The sequence below is a fragment of the Eubalaena glacialis genome, chromosome 13, assembly GCF_028564815.1.
Source record: "Eubalaena glacialis isolate mEubGla1 chromosome 13, mEubGla1.1.hap2.+ XY, whole genome shotgun sequence".
Classification (NCBI taxonomy): Eukaryota; Metazoa; Chordata; class Mammalia; order Artiodactyla; family Balaenidae; genus Eubalaena; species Eubalaena glacialis.
Genome location: NC_083728.1, coordinates 48,247,810 through 48,263,039, shown reverse-complemented (window position 1 = coordinate 48,263,039; position 15,230 = coordinate 48,247,810). Strand labels below are relative to the sequence as shown.

Below are 15,230 nucleotides of genomic sequence, written 5' to 3'. Positions count from 1 at the left end.
CCTGTTTGATTTAATTTGATTTTCTTTCCCCCTTGAGCAATGATATCTAGAAGGCCATCATAATTCAATGCCTTCTTCTTGCTACATAAAAGAATCGTAGTCAGACATGTGGAATACAAGGCACACTAAATTTCCAATCTCCTTTGTAGTTAGGTTGGTCATGAGACCAATTTCCCTCCAATGAAAGGGAGATGAAAGTGATAAGTGTTACCTTGAGTCCAGGGACCATCAGATAGGATGTGTGCCCATCCTACGTGTTTCTTTCGTTAGAAACGAGAAAGGTAACCATATGAGAACAATGCCTTATGAAAGGCAGAACGACTACTTAACACCACTGCAGATTAATGTTGCCTTGAATGATAGAGTGGAATAAATCCTCCCCAAGCAGAATGCTCACTTTGGAACTATTTGCATAGAAAGAAATCAACATCTATATACACTGAGCCACTCTATTTTGGAGGCTCTTTGTTACAGCAGCTTAGCTTTACCCTAACTAATATGGTCTCTTTCAAATGCATTTCAAGATGTTTTCTTAAAAATAGAATCATTGACTAAAAAGGATTTGACATGAAAATCATTGTCCTAAAGAGCTAAACATACTTGATTTCTCTAAGAGCTTTCAGAATTATTTTTGAATTCCTTTCTAAAGAGAGCTGAGTTATGTTTATTTAAAGTCACCCTTTAGATACAAGTATGTATAAGGAGCAAATAAAAAGGAGTGTCATTCAAGACTGGATGAGAAAAATGAGCAAGCGCATGGAAATTATTCCACTGATCAAATGGAAAGTGTGGTCCATTCTTAGGAAGTTCTTTAGGGAGAGCATTTTATTAGTGCTCCCATTTTTCAACATGGCTGAAAGATATTCCCAGGCTTCCTATTAAATGGATAGGCTTTGTAATTTACTGAAGTGGTTTTCCTATTTCCTTAAAAGACTTACTGTTTTGATACTTCTTCTATAAGAAAAGCCATTTTTAAAATGTAACATAATAATATATGGCAGCTTCTGAGGATGGGGTGACTTGGAATTCATTTCTGCATTCTAGTCCTAAGACAAATTTTTACCTTGACACAGTTGCAAAGAGGTAGACATTCAGACCTCAGAAACAGTAATAAAGTTGTAATCTTTATTACTTTTTGAAACACTTAAGCTTTTAATTAAGTCCTAAAATTGTTCAATTTGAACAGAACACCAGGGAGAATGACACTGGTTTCTGCAGTACCAGAAAGCTAGGTTTCCAGGATTTTCATTTCTTTTGGCAGATCCCCTGGGGGAATCCTGCCCATGGGTCTCACTGTCATTTTTACGTAAGCTGAACTAGCATATTTTGTTGCTAGATGCTGGAAACTCTCTTCCAGGGCAAAGGTAGTACTTTTGGTTTCTTAGTTTGATGCATTTTTATTATTAAAGACTCATGTAGTTTAGAGAGAGTAAAAGGGGAGTTTGTACCGCATTTTGTGGGATGAATGTATAAAGGTGTACATGTGTGACTGAATTTGCTAGAACTGTCTATTCAAATGATAAGTACTCAGAGGATTAGAAACAATAGCTATAATTTCATTGTCTGTTAAACTCTTTCTCCAGTGCTTCATAAGGATCAGTTCATAAAATATTATCCAAATGTGATAGAATTAAAATGGGTTTGTCCCCAGCACTGCATTTTCCCAAAGGGAAGTAAGGTACGTTGATTCTAATGTTACTTTCCTTTGAGGGCCAGCAATTAACTCAAGGATTGCCAAGAACAATAACACTTCCTACAGTGGGAATAATGTTCCCAGGACAAAAAACACAGGATGTCATAGAAGGGAATTTATGAGAGAAAAAAGAGTCATCATTAGACCACCTGAAAGGACGTTTTCAAAGCAAATGGAAATATCAAAGGGAAGAGAAGAAAGCCAGAGGGAGGAGGGGAGCTTTCAGGGGGATGAAAAGGAGGGGCACACATTTTTGTCAATTTTGCTCTGGTTTCCAAATGCATTACATAAGATAACTCTTCCAGCAAGCCCAGAATTGCACAGCCATGGTTGTCACACCCTCTGAAACCTGTCAGCATTTAAACCTGACAGAGGGCATGCCCTTAGCATTGCTGTTGGAGAACGCTCTGGTTTTTTTCCAAGTCATGTCTGTGAATTTAAACATATGTAGTGATAAAAATATTTGCCAAGTATATATAAGGTAAACGAAACATCACGTAGATCTCCTTTTTTTTACCAGTTAGAAGCAGAAGAGCAAACTTGAATGCAAATGAGGGAGGATTCAATTAGAGAGTTGTGTTCTGGCAGCATTTCATGGAAAGCAGAGGGAGACCAGGTGATTTGATAGAAACAGGCCTTCCACGTTGATAACAGAAATCTAATGAATAAATATAGGAGCTGCTTTCACTAAGTTATGCTGCACTTAAATTTTTCCCACAGATTTCCAGCCAATAACTCAATGTCTGAAATTCCTTCCTCTCTAAAAACACCATCTTGTACCTGGAAAGGAAGATTCAAGTTTTGTTTTTTTTTTTTCTCCAGAAGGAATATTTTCTCAATTACTCAAGGGATACACTTTTCCACCTGGACTTCATTTCTGTTAACTATATTAACTCTCATAAAATAGACAAAAATTATTTTTGCTGTTCACTTCTCAGTAAAAATTCCATTGCTATGGATCATGTCTAGCCTCTTGTGTTAAACTTATTAGCACCAGAGTATCCAAGTTGGGCTCAAAGGGCAGAAGGCACACGCAAGATCTGAAATGTTCATCAGGGAAGTTCAAATCCATCCCTCTGAGACCGGTTTAGTGGCCAAATCAAACCTTTAACTGGGATCTGGGAGTTTAAAGCCCCTGTAAGCCTCATCTGGATCTATTTTTCCAAAAGTAACATAGGCTTTGCTTTGGTATTTTACCAAATGTGGCTTTTCAACCTGAGTGTAAGCAGGCGGTCTGGTGCCCTGTGGAACCATCCTGGAAACATTACATTGGGGCAGCAACAGCGGTGGCTGAAAATCAGAGTGGAAAATTCTGGCTCCTCGTCCAGGGAAACTTCAAAGAAGGCAGGGCCTGCTCCCATTGTATTTCTCCCTTAAATCGGGCTGAGTCACATGGTAGATATTTTTCAGTCTGTGTTCTGCAAAAAGGTACAGATGGTTTTGTCTCCAAAAGACTAGGATTAAGGAGAGGCTGGGAGAGGAATTGGTTTCCGCCATGGTCTCCAGTGTCCCCAAAATACTGGTGTGCCCGGATCCTTCCAGACATGCTTTGAGTATGGTGATGCTTCCACAGAATGGAAATGCTTACTGTTGACATTGCCCTGGTATGAGATCATCTTGGCAATTAAATAACTCAAACCCCTTCCAAAGACGGTTCTACCATAGTCAAAATTTTTGTTCTGATAGAAGAATTAGAGTTACATTGAGTTTTGGGGACATAAATCTAAAAGTGAAGGTCAATCCAAAGCAAACAGGTATCTGAGAAATTACAGCAGATGGGGAGGGGGCTGGGACTAGGACATGTCAGGAAAAGTCGGGATAGGGCCTCAGAGTAACAGGTATCCCCCTGAGAGACCATCATCCCATGGGCCATGATAAATAACAAAGTGTTTTGTTTTGTTTTGTTTAAGTGAAGTAGAGTGCTGTATTTATCTTGGTTTTCTTTTTTAAGAAAACTTTATTGGAGTATAGTTGATTTACAATGTTGTGTTAGTTTCAGATGTACAGTAAAGTGAATCAGTTATACACATACCCAAAGAAGACATACAGATACCTTGGTTTTCTAACTGAACAAGTTCTTGAGTTTTCATTTCCCCTTGTGAAGGTGGACAATGCCATGCTTACAGATATCATTCCTAGTTTGAGAATGTTTTTTAGAAGCACATTTGTTTTTCCTAAAATAGAGATGTTTGCCCATTAAGAAAATATCAACCAGGAAGCTTTCTCTGCCTGTTATTTTGCCAATCAACAATTCTGCTTCTTGTATCATCAGTTAGGGAACAATTGGGGTTATAATCATTATTGTTGTCACCAAACAGCAATTATTTCCTGAGCTTCTCAGGGAGACACAATGCTAGACGATGGGTATGCGTAGAATATACAGAAGTGAATCCCTGCTCATGAAAAAAGCTCCAGATTGGCTATGAACACAGGATATATTAAAACAAAAAATCTATGGAACAATATGAAGAGGCAGTTGTTAATTGTCCAGATTACAAATGCTGAAAGAGTTCAAAAGATGTAATGACTGTCAAGATTTGGCATATTCAAGGAAGACTTCTCAGAGATCAAGCTTCAACCTATATAAGTGTGTGTAGTGTGTTTTTGTTTGGGGATTAGGGTAGAGAATAGTGGTGGTGATGGTGTGTGTGAGTTTGGTGCTTGTGGGTGTGTTATAAGGAAGGGGCACAGAATTGGACCTGGGAAGGCACATGCCAGGTTCTGAGACTCATCAGCTCATTTGTGTGTAAGAGAAAATGTGTCCATGATGGGTGGATGTCAAGAAATTTCTCAAACTATATTCTGGAGAAAACACTAGTCCTGAGAAAGTTTGAGAGAAGAATAATTTCTATGGACAAATAACCCTAGGAAATACTACAAAGTAAATTCCCCCTTTTAAAGATGCAAAGGCAAAGGTACATATAAAATTCTTGGCACAGCAACTCACATCCTCAAGAAGAGATTTTTTTCTCCCCTCTTCACAAATCTTGAAAGCGCTGGTTTAGGGAGATACATAAATTGCCTATTGTTCAGTCTAGAAAGAGTCTACAAGTAACAGAATATGATCAAAGGCCCCTGAGCAGATGCAAAACATGCACCAAGTGTTAGTTTAGAAAAATTCACGTAGTAAGGTTTAGAATATGGAATAAGAAGGCAAGGCCTGGAACCAGGAGACTGTTCTGAATATTTGCTCATAATCCACCAAGCATGACTTGCTAAGTGTTGGGAGTTTTATTTGCCTGCTTTTAATTCTTTTTTTTTCTTTTTAGCTGTGGACCACTTTCTTCAAATAAAGTATTCTTTCAAATGCCAATAAGTAAAGATAAAAGTAAAATTGATCTAGATAATAGAGGAGGCAGAACTAAGTTCTGAATAAGAGCAAGAAAACAACTGATCCATAAAATATGAGTACTTAGGAGAGAATCAAGGGCTGATCAGAAAGCTATAGTTTCACAAGGGACATATGGCATAATTTTCAAGTTGCAAAATGCTAAATAGTTCAGAAAGAGACCTGGAGTAATCTAAACATTATTAAAGATCTCATGGAGCTAAAAATAATTCTAGGTCTCAAGCACAGGTGCGTCTAACCAAAGACAACATGGCACCTGACTTTGCAGGTATCAGCCTCACTTTGAATTTTACTCAGAAACTACAGGGGAAAAGAGATGAGTAGCCAGGACTTGAAAACTATATTCTTTGACCTGGCATTGTGAAAACTGACTGAGCTCATGTGGTGGAAGCCCTCCAAGCCAGTGACATGACTCCCTATCAGTGCCTTTCTCAACAGTCTTCAATATTCCCCTCCCACCCAACACAATGCTGTACTGACCTGGTTATTATACACTGAGTCATGTTACTCTAAGGAGGAATCCCTGCCCTTCAGGGATTGAAATTAACCAAGGGCCACTTTAGTTTTGATTTAGTTTTTACTATGCTCTCTTCAGCCTTTCATTTTAGTGTTCCCTCCTCATCTTCCTTTACTTTTCTATTTCCATTTCCTGCCATTTCCCCCTTTCTTAATGCATCGTGTTAAATTCAGCTTCTGAAAGTCTTTGTATATTACCATAAGATTCTCAGAGACACAATGGACATTGGCAATACGACATAGGATTGTTTGTGGCAGTTGGGTTTTTGCTCGTTTTTTTGTCAAGAAAAATCAAGATTGTCATGAGAGAACATTTTCAAAAATCAGAACCATTTCTGTGGTGGAGTCTGATTTGCTTTTAGACAAGGTGAAATGAAGATTTGGGTGCTTGACCAAGTAAAACTTTGCATGTAATACTTCCTTTAAGCAAATATATAAGTAAGAGTTATAACTGGGTATCTGTGAGGCAGAAAGAGTGGCCATGATGGGGATAATGGTGCAGATGGTCCAGCTTAGCCCACCAGCCCAGTGTCCAATGTGTTTCCACAAAGACAGGCTGTAGTGGAATCCAGAGAGAAAAAAAGCATGCCTTAAATTTTTAAATAATGTCACCAAATCTTTCCCCATTTAATTTGATTCAGGCCTCCATTTTCCACTTTATTCTCACCAAAACCTTCAAAAAAATACCACATTAAGAGGAAATAAGTCTCCTATCTTTGATATCACTTTATCTATCCTTCCCCTATAGTGATGAACTTAAATAATTTTTTACATTTGTACGTATTTTATTTTTCAGTTAAGAGTCTCCATGTGAGAAGTTTGAGCACAGAAATGTCGTAATCTATTTTGCTTGATCAGAAAACCCTAAAGCGACAAACTCTGCTTTACCTGAATGTGTAAAACAGATTTATTAATGGCCTAAGATAAAAGGCATAGGGATATGTCATTGTAGGTAGAAGAATATTTAGAGAGCTTTAGTCTAGTGAAAACAAGTAATGATAAAAACATTTTGCTTCCATCTGTAAGTGAAGCAGCCACTACTTAAAACAATCTATCAATACCAGAAAAAAAAAATTTGCATCTTATTAAAAGTATTTGTTTTTATTGTCACATATTTGGGTTTTTTAATTTAAATATACAGACATATACGTGTGTGCATTTTAACACTTCTATTATTTTGTAATTCTCAACAAAATAATGGTAATGTTAGGTTTTATATGCATTATGATTCATCTAACAGAAAAACCTGACTTTATTAAAGAAAATACTATTAGAGGTCAGCTCCTACTAGAGCAAAATTTTTACCTAACAAAAGATGTTAAGCCACAGTGCATCTAATCATTGCACATGGTATGCAATACAACTACATTCAACAACACACAAAATATCCAAATAGCCTCTCGAGATTCCTCAATGGGATTTGACCTGCATTTTGAGTCTCTTTAAATCACAGCAAACTATATCCATCAGAGAACCTCTTATTTTTCCTGTTAACCTTGATTTTAACAACAAAATAAAGAAATATAAACATTACCAAAAGATAGATCACTCACCATAAATGCCTGTTGAGATGCAGGGAAATGCCTGTGAATAAACCACAAAAATAACAATAAATTTTAAAGGCACGATTCTGCTCAAACCCGACATCATCTATTTCAACATCTGTTTTGCTTGATAATGGGATGCCCTCTACTCACATACTCTGAGCTCTGAACCCCACTCAGTTGGAATAGGAGACATCATGGAAATGGCATATTTGATTAACTGAAAAATTTTCTTTACCAGCAATTATGCCAGCTCACAAGAACCAACGGTTAAATTTCCAGGAATCTTGGAAACCAACTGTTAAACAATTATTAAGAAATTAAATCACATAAACCTTCAATGAGCTAAGTCATATCTAAAACAAATAGTCATCATCGCTTCCTTGTGCCACATTTTACTATTACCTCTGCTTTTAAGATGACTATGTCTATCATACATGTCTGGTGGAAATACTACATACCAGTATGCTACTGGGCATCCTGTCCCAGCTCTGTGTTAAGTGACATCATGTTGGTGGCGTAAAATCTGAAAATATCAATCAACGTTCATGGTGCACTATACATGTGGGTCAATTGAAACCAGAGGTTGGCTATGGATACAAAATTTTGATAAAATTTAACAAAAGGATTCTGTAAGAATCAATTGGCTATACAGAATTTCTAACAGAGGGTATTGTATAGTCTATTCTTATATTTAAGTTGTGTGCTATACATTCTTTGTATCAGTAAAATTTAAAAATAAACTTACAGACATGCATACTAATTTTTTTGAGTCACTTTTTAAACATTTGCTGGCAAACCACTGCTTATACCATATGCTATGGATTGAATGTTTGTGTCCACTCAAATGTATCTGCTGAAACTCTAATGTGATGGTATTTGGAGGTGAGATGTTTGGGAGTTAATTAGGTCATGAGGGTTAAGGCCGCATGATGGGATTAGAATTCTTAGAAGAGGAAGATAGCTAGCACGCTCTGCTGTCCACTAAGTGAAGTACAATGAGAAGACAGCCATCTGCAAACCAGGAAGTGCGCCCTCACCAAACACCAGATCTGCTGGCACCTTGATCTTTGACCTCTCAACCATGAGAAATGAATGTTTGTTGTTTAAGCCACCCAGCAATTTGTTATAGCAGCCCAAATTGACTAAGACACTGTATTTTACTTAGCAATATTTAAAGAATTTGATGAAAAGAGTGAATGAACAAATGTAAATAGAGTTAAGTCAAAATTGAGCTTTCTAACAATAGAAAGGGATCTGAGCATGACGATGTCCTCTGCCAATGTACCTTTGTATAAATTTGATTAAGTTGTTTTCATCTTTGGTTTTCCCATGGAAAATGAAGATAACATTTACCATATAGAAGTATGCTGTGGGAATTAATGACATAATTTTTTTAAAAAGGACTGATACTGCACTAGAAATTCAAAAAACTGAAGCTGCTATTGACTGTAATAACTAACATTATGATTGGACTCAACTATAATGAAATGTTTAAGCCTTTTTTATTTATATCTTTGGGTTAAATGTGTACTACATTTTATTTTCCTTAACATTTTTATAGAATATATGTTTATTCCCTTTACTTGGATGTTCTATTTAAAAAGTCACAATTTACATGTTTTTGTTTTAGACAGAGTAATAATTGACTCTGTTAAGCTTACCTATATGTCCGTGAAATGATAGATTTTTTTTTCTATTCCTTCACTAGTAAATGCTACTGTTTCTAATGAGAAAACAGGACAGTTTCTGGAATGGAGCAGGGGCTATTTTTTAAATGAATTAATGAGTTAATTCTTTGATTCCTTACATTCTTGAGGTGCCAATAAGTTCTGAAGAATGTTCTTGAATAACCTAATCCATCCAATGACATAGAAACATGAAGAGATAGTATGGCGCAAATTCTTCTGAAAATATTGTAGTCTTTTTACAGGCATTCACCAAGATTATCCACAGGCTGCACTCTGCCTGTGGAAATCAACTGCATGCTTACTAACAGTAAGGGCCAGAAGTTCAGGAATGGCCTGCTCAGAAATACAAATTAGAGAGGATTCAGAGTCATCTCTGTAATTTGTGCCATGCTCACTCATGTTTCATTGTGCCTTTTAAATGAGGTAGAAAGAGGTGAGTTTATAGCTGGTGCCCCAGGAATTCCATGGAAGCAAACTGAACACGTAAACATCATCTATCTTGTGCTCCGGGGAGACAAAGAGAAAACTTTGAGAACACCTGCATCAAGCCATCAAGCGGAAACTAGAAGATACTAGAATGTTTTCCACGAGCCAGTCTGCTTGAAATCCCACCTGGGGGTCCTTCCCGTTCATGATGTTGAGTTTACTTAACTGCTCTGAGCATCCTCTTCAGTAGATGGAAACTCTAAGGCTCCCCTAAGGGGTTTGCGGGAGGATGAGGAGGAATAAGGAACACAGAGCACTGTGGCTGACAAGCAACAATATCTCAGTTAATGTTGATTCTTGTGGTGGTCACTGTGATGCCCACCAGGCTCTGCTTCGGGGTGGGTGGGATCTGTTGCCCTAGAGCAAGGCTTCCTGACCTTGGCACTGTCGATATTTGGGACCAGATGATTACTGCTGGGGGCTGCCTCGTGCATGGTGAGATGTTTAGCAGCATCCCTGCGCTCTATCCACTTGCTAGGAGCAGGGTCCCCAGTCTTGACAATCAAAAACATTTCCAGACATTGTCAAATGTCCCCTAGGGGGCGAAATCACCCCTGGCTGAGGACTACTGCCCCAGAATCTAGTGCCTAGACCCCAGCAGTGCTGTCAGCAGACAGCCTTCAACTGTTAACCTTTTCAGGGACTGTGTCAGATGCAAAGACCCACCTCACTGGGGTCATGCCCCTTCCCGTAATCAATGCAGAGTATAAAGGGCTTGGTCATCTTGGCTCAAATCAGTGCAGCACTGAAGGGCCCTGCAGCCCCAGATCTCCCAACGGGGTGAGCAAGGCCATCACTGAGCCACACGGCAGTTCATCTTTCCCTCTGCCCCCTCCCACTTCTATCCCCTGTCTTCTCCAGGTGTTGATCCCCAGAGCACAGCTCAGCAAACATCCTGCACCCTAAACTCCATCTCAAGAGTCTGCCTCCCGGGGAACTGATCTGGGTTCACTCCCCTTTGCTTCCCTCAGGCCCAGAATTATGAGTCGTTCTCCCGTCAGATCTAGCAGAAGAGAGAGCACACTGAACAGCTAATGGCAACTTTCATTTGCCTCAGCTCCCAGCTCTAACTTGGAATCAATCATGCAACTTAATAATTGAGTCTGAATGTACCAATTGCCTTGCCTGTTTTAACAGGGACAAATAGCTTCATCTGAAAATGACACTGTCGCCTTGAATGTGAAGGCAAACAGCTGTGTAATGGAGGATGCCCTTGGTAATATTATTGCATTAATTCAAACAAAAAGGCAATGATGAAGCAGAGATGGGATTGCAATATCATGGAAAAAACTCATCGTATGTAAAACAACTTTGCATATAATTCATCCAAACTAAATCTCAGTATTAATCACTTCTTATTACTTGAGAGAGAGAGATTGAGAAAGAAAGAGAGAGCAAATGAGTTCAACTAAGGGATTTTACAGCACAGAGTCTGTGTTCTTTGCCATAATAAATTTCTGATGGGGCCACCAGAATTGAGTAGCACGGGATTTCTTTATTTCAAAGTTATATTTAACATAACCACCTCCCACAAAAATCCTCTCCTGTGGAAGAATGATAGATTGTACCAAAACCCAGGCCAATTAGCCTGGTTTGTTTTTAGTGCATATAACTCTGCAGTCACCTGTAGCACTTGGGGAATGAATGACATCATCACTCAAATTTGTAAGGTTCCAAACTCCCCTTCCAGCAAGCTCCAGGAGCAAGACATCTCCATGCTAATCAGGGCCGACCTTACAGCCACCAGAAACTTTATAGCACTTGACTTTTAGCCAGTTTTGTTTGTTTGTTTTCCAAATCATCATGCACTTCTCTCTTGGGGGAAAGAAAAATAATCATTTGACTTGGAGAGTGAGAGAGGAATTTTCTTTTGTGAAATTATAGATTGGGCCACCACCTAGAAAATACTTCCTTAGCCCAGCATGTTGGTTTCAAGCACATTTGTAGGAACACTGAAATCCTTAAGGCTGTAGACTATGCTTCCCATCCTCTTGAATATCTGTTTCCACTTCTCCCATTTCTGTCTCAGTAACTTGAGGGCAAGGAAAGAAATACTCTTCAACCTTTGTTTTGACCCTAACAGTGCCTCAAAACCAAGGCAATGAGCCCTAAGTCAACATCATAACCATCACTTGCTTTTCCTTGACCCTTGATTCCTGCATTCCTGCAAAGTGGGAATTTCTTCCTCTCCTTCTTATCCACGGTCATTACTGTCCACCCACTACTTATACAGCAGCCTTGTGATCTAAGTAGGGCTGATTCCACCCTCAGCTCCACAGGAAAGTGATGACTGATGAAGGTGAGTAGCCACACCTCCCTTAGCCACAAGGATGGAGAGATGGTGCATTCTGGCACCACTGGCTGATGGTGTAAATTAACTGTAAAGTGCTCCCAACCTCTAGAATCTTTCGATTGCTGAGTCGACACTTCCATATTGCTTAGTCAGTTTAAGATTCTCCATTATTTGCAAGCAAGAGCATGCTATCTGATACACCTTTCATTTAAGTGTTTTTAATTATATATCACGGTTCACTGAATTGAGGAAGCTGTCCATTGTAAGAAATGCCATTACGTTGTTGTACTTTGTGTACCACTAAGTAAGAGGAAGCTCTGTAAGTGAAAATACAGTTTTCTTATCACTTAGGATTTTTATTCTGTAAGTATTGAAATTGCTACTTTGGATTTATTTAAATCATTTCTTAAGGCACAGCTTGTTCTAGAGCATAGATAAAAAGGAGGTAAATTGGTTACAATTTCTTAAACTTCCTCACGTTAAGAGTCCAGTACTTCTGAATTACTTTGCAAAACAGAATCCTTGATATGTTTTCCACAGTTTTATCTTTGTGCTCTCAAGAATGGTGTTGATTCAGTCCCTCATGACTGCTCCACTGTTGACTCTGAACTTTTCTTCCAAGGCTGTAACACCCTCTCTGAAAGTTTTGAAGCTTGTTCCTTCTTTGTTGCTAACAAAGAAGGAACCAGACAATATCGAAGACACACACCTTCTCCTTAAATGGCCCCTAACTGGTTGGGTGGCTGAAAGTCAAGTGGTTGCAGCTGTCCAGGCAATGCCTCGGGGATGACAGTCAAGCATGCACCTATACAGGCAGTGAAATCTTACCACAACTATGCTTGACTGTAAAACATCCCAGGCTGTTAAGAGGCATCCTACTTTCAAAGATGATAGAATATGAGAAAATGTGCATCACTGAAATTCAGGGTACCATTCTTTGTCTTTAGATGTTTGGTTATCAGCCTAGTAGGTTGTACCAAAGTCCTCTTATCCAGGATTAAGCATACTTGGGTATTTCTCAAACTGTGACATGCCTAAGTCTAGGTGTATGCAAGGTATTTTGGGGTAGCAAACAAATAGTCATTACCCATTTCAAGGTAATATCGACCATATTGCTTTTATATACTCCATTATTTGTCTCAAGTCTTCATCTCCCCTTCTATCTATACACTTTGGTATTGATTTTGCCTTTCCTCCACCAGGGGATGATGTTTTTTCCTTGTCTCACTGATGATGGATTTGAGCATACAACTTGGTTTGGTCACTGGGAAAATAGTAAACACGACACTTAGGTTTGAACATTTGCAATCCTGCCTTTGGAGAGGAACCATGAGAAGAACATGCTTCATGTAGCTGCCGGTCCAGAGAGTCTGGGGACAAGTAGAACAGGTCAACTTAACCCAGCCTAGATCAGCTGTGCTCCAACCAACCCACAGGCCTGTGAGCAAGGAAGACATGCTTACCATTGTATATCACTAAGTTTTGGAGTTGTTTGTTACACAGCATTACTGTGGCAATAGCAATAATATAAATATGCTAAAACTATAAGTTATTCTAATGTATTATAACAAGGAATACTGGTTTTCCACCTAGGGTGAGGCTATAAAGTTTCCTTTGAAAATAAATGTAGTTAACGATTCAATTAAATACTAGATAATTATCATATTAGAAGATGGAATATGAATGCTTAAAGTTAGGGAACCACTGATGCAGTAAATAGAGATTTGCATTGGAAGCCAAGAGACCAGGGTCACTTATTAGCTATAAATTGGAAAGCCAACAGTGTAGCCCCTTAGGGCCTCAGTTTCTCCAATTATAAAAGAAGCAGAGTTGGACCAGTTGGATTATTCAGCTATTACATTCTATAAAGCTATGAAACAGCCTCTTATGCTTCTCTACAGCTCAGGATAAAGGTGATGAAGAGCCAGGCAATTTTACAGCATCCCGAATTCCTCATGGTGTTTTGACATGGGAGGTGGTAGCCTAGCAACAACAATAGCTGTCATTCTTGAATTATGGTAGTCCCCTCCCTTATCTGTGTTTTTGCTTTCCTCAGTCTCAGTTACCCATGGTCAACTGCAGTCTAAAAATATTAAATGGAAAATTCCAGAAATAAACAATTCACAAATTTTAAATCGTGCTCCATTCTGAGTAGTGTGATGAAATCTAGTGTCATCTCACTCCATCCTGCCTGGGACATGAATCATCCATGTATCCCACCCGTCAGTCACTTAGTAAACCACCTCAGTTTATCAGCTAGGCTGTCATAGTATAGCCGTATTACGGTGCTTGTGTTCAAGTAAAGCTTATTTTACCCCCAAAACACAGAAGTAGTGATGCTGACAATTCAGATAGGCCAAGGAGGAGCAGTGCTTCCCTTAGTGAAAAGGTGAAAGCTCTCGAGTCAATAAGGAAAGAAAAAAACAATTGTGTGCTGAGGTTGCTAAGATAAGGGTAAGAATGAATCTTCTATCACAAAACTGTGGAGAAGGAAAAATAAATCCGTGTTAGTTTTGCTGTCGCACATCAAACCGCAAAAGTTAGAGCCGTGGTGTGTGATAAGTGCTTAGTGAACATGGAAAAGGTATTCCATTTGTACAAGATATTTTGAGAGAGAGAGAGAGACTATATTCATATAACTTTTATTATAGTATATTGTTATAATTGTTCTATTTTTTTACTCTTTATTGTTGTTAATCTCTTACTGTACCTAATGTATAAATTACACTTTATCATAGGTATGTACGTACAAGAAAAAACATAGTATATATAGGGTTCAGTACTATGCACGTTTCAGGAATTCATGGCGGTCTTGGAATGTGTCCCCCACAGATAAGGGCGACCACTCTGCTCCAATGTGCCGAGCACGGGCTAAAAGCTCTCTGCATAGAGTCTGATTCATTCTCATGAACAATCCTGTGATAAAGAACCTATTCCCCCCTCTTCATAAACATGGAGGAGAGAAAGCTAAGAAAGTGAACTTCCTCAAGGTCACAGAATGGAATGCTAAGATATTGCTTTATTTTGGGTAAGGAATTATTGATTTTTTACCTTTAATACTTGTGAATTATACAAAGAACTTATAAATAATTCTCAAAAGGCTTAAAGAAGGCAGGCATAGGCAGACAGCAGTGAGAACTTTCTTCTACAGCCCCATCTCTCTTTCTTGGATTTAACTAGAAAACCTTCCTCTTGGGCCATCATGACCAATAGCACCGGAAGCATCACACCACTCCATACGTTTACATTTTAAAGCCTGAGATTGTGTCTTTTTCCTGATCTCAAAGCTTTAGTCCCTTCACATCACATTTTAATAAAATGTGAAGTCAGGAGAGCGTGGCCTCCAATTTCCCCGTGATTTGGCCCCTGGCTTCTTCTCCACCCTCCTTTCCTTCCACTTGTCCCCTTGCTCACAGAGTTCCAGCCATGCTGGTCTCCTTTGGTTCTTCAAACACAGAAAGCACAGTCCTGCTTCGGGGCCTTTGGCCTAGCTGTCCCCTCTGTCAGGCACACTTCCTTTGAGATCCCTGATCAGATGTCACCTCCTTAGTGAGATTCTTTCTGGCCTCGAGTTAAATTCCTCTCTCTTCCCTTAGGCTGCTGGATTGACTCCTATATACCACCTGACACACAGGTGCTTGATTGTTCATTGCTTCCT

General features: G+C 38.9%; 1 protein-coding gene across 8 annotated transcripts in view; it reads right to left on the bottom strand.

Moving 5' to 3' along the window:
* Positions 1 to 15,230, bottom strand: part of MACROD2 (mono-ADP ribosylhydrolase 2) — a 2,017,409-nt gene that overhangs the window by 623,840 nt on the left and 1,378,339 nt on the right. For all 8 annotated transcript variants that reach the window (XM_061208464.1, XM_061208463.1, XM_061208466.1 and 5 more), the window contains one exon: positions 7,112 to 7,142. In XM_061208464.1, coding sequence (XP_061064447.1) covers positions 7,112 to 7,142 — 31 coding nt within the window. The remainder of the gene's footprint in view (positions 1 to 7,111; positions 7,143 to 15,230) is intronic.